Raw genomic sequence first — 4,367 nt, forward strand, 5'->3', positions numbered from 1 at the left:
AGCAGGAGGAGAGGACTGACGGGGTGAAGACATCAAATGTTCCGTGTGAGATGTCTGCGTCGACTCAAGCAGTACAAGCTTGATGCTCCTTAAAAAGTATCTCACTATCTTTAGTAATTAAAGCCTTTGATACTCCCTCCCCCAACACTGACGACTTCCGCCAAATTCTTAGAGGAGAAGGTGATGAGAGAGTGAAGACAACTATACAAACAGAAAGGTAGCACTGCTGGGCAAGTCAAGGATGTATTTCTGGAATCTATCAATAGGTGTAGGTTTATCTCTTCTTTTTTTTTTTTCTTTTTTTTTTTTTTTTTTTGAGAGTGTAAAGCTGCATTAGGTATCCCTCGGTGGGCATTTGCTTTCCCTATATCTTTCTTGCATAGATGAGGAACTGGATGCTTCAGAAGAGCCTCTCTTGGAGGCTGAAAAACACCTCTGCCACCAAGGCACGGAAACAATTTCAGAGGAATGGTCTTTGCGAGCACTCTTGCTGCCACCGCGACCGCTCTGCAGAAGATACTGTGCACGGACATCTAGGGGGCTGCCGCGCAGTGCCGGGATCCAGCTGCCTTCATGCCGGGTCACGCCAGAGCCAGGGCACACCAGGGATCCTGTCTCACAGACGCTGTCACTTCGGCTGTGGAGGTCAAGCTGACGCCAGTGTACAGCCCGTCTTGACCTGAATACTTAAGGTTGCTGCTTTCAGGACTGGTGCTCTCTCCTGGGCCAGAAATTACTGAAGAGCTTGCCTGGAGTGGGGGAAAGAGCAAAAAGAGATTTCATTGAGTGGTTGAGCTTTGCATGCACCAGGGTGCAGGTAGGAGCGCAGCGGGGCTCAGGGCACAACCAGTATCCCAGGATTTCTTTGGAAAGCCAGGGTTTGCCCTCTGCTTGCCCCTGTGCCTCGAAATCCTGTAACTGAAAAGATGTCCTTAGGCCAACACACTCATTCAGCCCCAGTGCCAGGGGTGATAGCCAGGTTTGGAGAACAGCACATGGTTATCTTCAGAGCAAGGTGGAAAAGAAAGCACAGGACACGCAGAAAAATCTGGAAATCAGACCACGGTGAAGGAGTTAACATTCGTGTGTCCTGCTGCCCCCTAACGAAGGGACACAGATGCCAACACCAAAAATGTGACCTGGGAGTTGTGGCACCTATAGTTTTACTTCCCTGGTGGGAGAAGCCCCATACATCCCAATTCTTCAGCAGTGAGTGTGGAGCACCTGCTGGAAATCAGCCTTCTTTGGGTCCCTCACACCTTGAAGTGCCTAAAATCATTCCTCACCCTTCAAAACACTAGCCACAACCACTTTGTGTCAGTAAGGCTAGCCACTAAAGGAGATGTTCCTTTCATCCCAAGTGGAGAAACACTATGCCTTTGAACCAGGACCTTTTTTGTTCTACCACCTACGCACACAAGACAACATGTAGGGAAGCCCCAGTAGGCACAAAGATGAACCTCTGAACCACACTGGAACCAGTCCATTTATTTTAACAGAGAAATGAAGAGTTACAAAGAAACTATCATTTTTTCCATGAGGCTGAGTAGATCCGCTAAAGAGGAAAAATTTGCAGTGCCAGACAGAAAAGTGGCAATGTTTTCACCTGATAAAGGAAATGTTTAAGAGCTGACTTCATGCAAAATTAACTCTTGGATATGTCAACTTTAAAACCTTAATTTACTCATTAATAGATAGTCTTCAGATGAGATTCCTTAAAAAGAAAAAAAAAATACTATCCTAAACTCTGACTGCAGAAGCTTCCTGTCTGCTGTTTAAGTGAAAAGTATACATATTTAATCATTTTACAAGAGTAGAGCTCTTGGCTCCCCTGGAGCTGTGCCAAGCTAGCAGTCCTGACATAGGAAAAGCAAGGCTTAATTTATTCAAAGGTAATTTCCAAACGGTGCTGTGCAGGGACCTTGCCTTCTGAGACAAATACACATTGCCAGCAGCCACTTTTGTCTGAAATTACCCAACTCCAATATTTTCTTTAGCTTTTATTAAAATAGTTGAGAACCACTATTATTTCACCCAGTCATCAACCAGGACCCTGCTCTGTCAGTCACTGCCCAGAAATGCAGAGATGTAAGGAACAACTGCTTGACCCCCAAAACCAGCTAAAATAGCTCTAATCCTAAGAAACACATTTTATTGCTCTCTCAAATACACAATTGCCAGTCAGTGACAACAAATATCTGTATCCTCTTTCCCATGACTATGCACAGAGAATTCAATGAGGCGGGCTCCATGCTAATCTTTGGGTCTGGTTTTGGTCTCGCATTAGCCTAGTTTTTCAAAAAGCCTTTTTTTTTTTTTTTTCTAATACATCAAATAAAGTCCTGTTAGCACAAAAGACATAATTTTTAACAGATTGGGTCTCCACAGAGTGGAAGAAGGGTTTAAATTAGAGTTGAGCAGTGTTTGCTCAACCTGAGCTAAAAATACTAGGAACTGCTTTGAAAGGTTCCCGTTTGCCCATATTTGCCGCTGTTGTTCCGGTAGGCAAATATCTTATCACTACCTGTTTTTTCCGGGCTTGGAAAGTGTAATTCACCCTTTTCCTGATTCAGCCCTTCAAAGGTGGGGTACAGGGACCTGCAGTTTCCATATGGGGTTATCAGCTACCCCTCCCTCGGGCACCCTAGAAGGGAGGACACAGAGGCATGTCCTGTTTGAAGACTGCCCATCCCTGCCTGACCAAGGCCAGATCCTGGCTCCATTGAGCCGGTGTGGGCAGGACCTGGGCAGGACTGCCCGGCCTGGAAACCCCACCCTGGTAATGTCATGACAAATCCAGGCAGTTCGGGCAGCTCCCAAAGTGAGACATGGAAAACAAACTTTAGATCATGAAAAGGATGTGGCTGAAACACAGCTCTGCTCCCTAGTCTGCCTACCTCTACTATTCTCCAGCTTCAGCGATGAAAGATGACAGAAGATGCAATTAGTTATTAGAGGACATTTGTCAGCTGGAATAAATAAGGCTGGACAATGCTGCTGAAGTTAATTAGCTCTTCTAATTCACACCAGATAGCTCTATCAATAAAACGGCAATTGATTTATTTTTATTGCTGAAATACGATAATAGGGTAATCAACTGAAGCTCAGCTTCCTGAGGAAAAAAAAATTAATTAAGCTTGTTGGGAAGAGCTTGCCTCCCAATCAAACAGGAAGGTTGTGTTTGTGTCTGCAAAGATTCTTCTTTTTACCCAAACCAGCAGGAGCTGGTCATGGGGCAGCCCCCAGGCAGGTTGTCTGGATTGGAGATGGCCTTTCTCTAGAGGACTTGCCCACCACACTCACAGGAAAACCTAAGCCAGAGCCATAGAGGGATTTAGACACCTACATCATACCCAAACCTTCCATCAGCACCCTGAAGCCAAATTCGCCCCCACTAAAGCTGGCCCACATCAAAACCAGGCTGCTCAGCCTGTGCTGGCCAGCACTTGGGGAATAGCCCTGGCACCTCTGGCTGAAGAACTCCTGATTTCTTCCACTTGCTGCTTCCTGTGCTGTCTGCCCACCACAGAGAGGGGGAGAGTGGCGAGACATCCTCCCCCCACCCCGGCCTTTCCCTATGCCTCTGCAGCCAAGAGAAAAAAGCTCCAGGCAAGGAGCTGTGCTAAGAGCTGAAGGAGGAGGCAAGCGGCCTTGATCTAAACCTTTGCTCTATCAGATAGACCTTTGCTCCAACCACTTCATGGGTTCAAAATACGCCATGAATTTTAGACATTACACTGGGTCTGTAGTAAGCTGAGTCTCAGCCAACACTCTCTCCCTCTTTGGTTAACATAGTTTAGTTTCATTACACTTAAATGATAACCAAAGTCAACTGAAATACACTTGCTTCTTTCATATATAACATGCTATGGCAAATTGTGGTGAAGTCCTTAATTTTCCAGCCTCAGCCTCCCTGCAATAACTGCCATCCCCACCAAGAGCACTTTCTCCCAATACTGGCATTCCCTGGTTTCTGAAGAGCAAGTCTCAGCACTGCAAAACCACAGCATTTTTTTTTCTGATTTAGTGACTGGCTCTCTTACTACGCAGAGTTGTCATTTCTTGCTAGTCCAATTGATCCTTTTGTTTATATTGCAGATGTGTAAGTTTACATATCTTCTAATCTCTCCTTTGTATTATAGCAAGATAAATCTGTGGTTAATACTTCATTAATTTCCTAAGGGAGGCAACTTCCAGCATGGCTTGGAAAAGCTGATGACCCCTCTGCTGTCGAGGGCTGTATGAGTAATTGGCTTTATTGCTTTGGCAATAAAACAAAACCAAGCAAAATGTATGCGTGCATACACATATGGACGTTTTGGGTACAACCAAAAATGTGCTTTTTCCTTGTTTTTTCCTGCTGCAAG

At 45.3% G+C, this 4,367-nt stretch overlaps 1 protein-coding gene across 1 annotated transcript in view; it reads right to left on the minus strand.

Moving 5' to 3' along the window:
- Positions 1-581: 581 nt before the first annotated feature.
- LOC104464968 (transcription factor GATA-6) overlaps positions 582-4,367 on the minus strand; it is a gene marked incomplete at its 5' end in the record, with an annotated part of 13,967 nt that continues 10,181 nt past the window's right edge. Inside the window, one exon of the mRNA XM_010077846.1 lies at positions 582-749. Coding sequence (XP_010076148.1) covers positions 582-749 — 168 coding nt within the window. The remainder of the gene's footprint in view (positions 750-4,367) is intronic.

The sequence above is a fragment of the Pterocles gutturalis genome, unplaced genomic scaffold, assembly GCF_000699245.1.
Source record: "Pterocles gutturalis isolate BGI_N339 unplaced genomic scaffold, ASM69924v1 scaffold12173, whole genome shotgun sequence".
NCBI lineage: Eukaryota > Metazoa > Chordata > Aves > Pterocliformes > Pteroclidae > Pterocles > Pterocles gutturalis.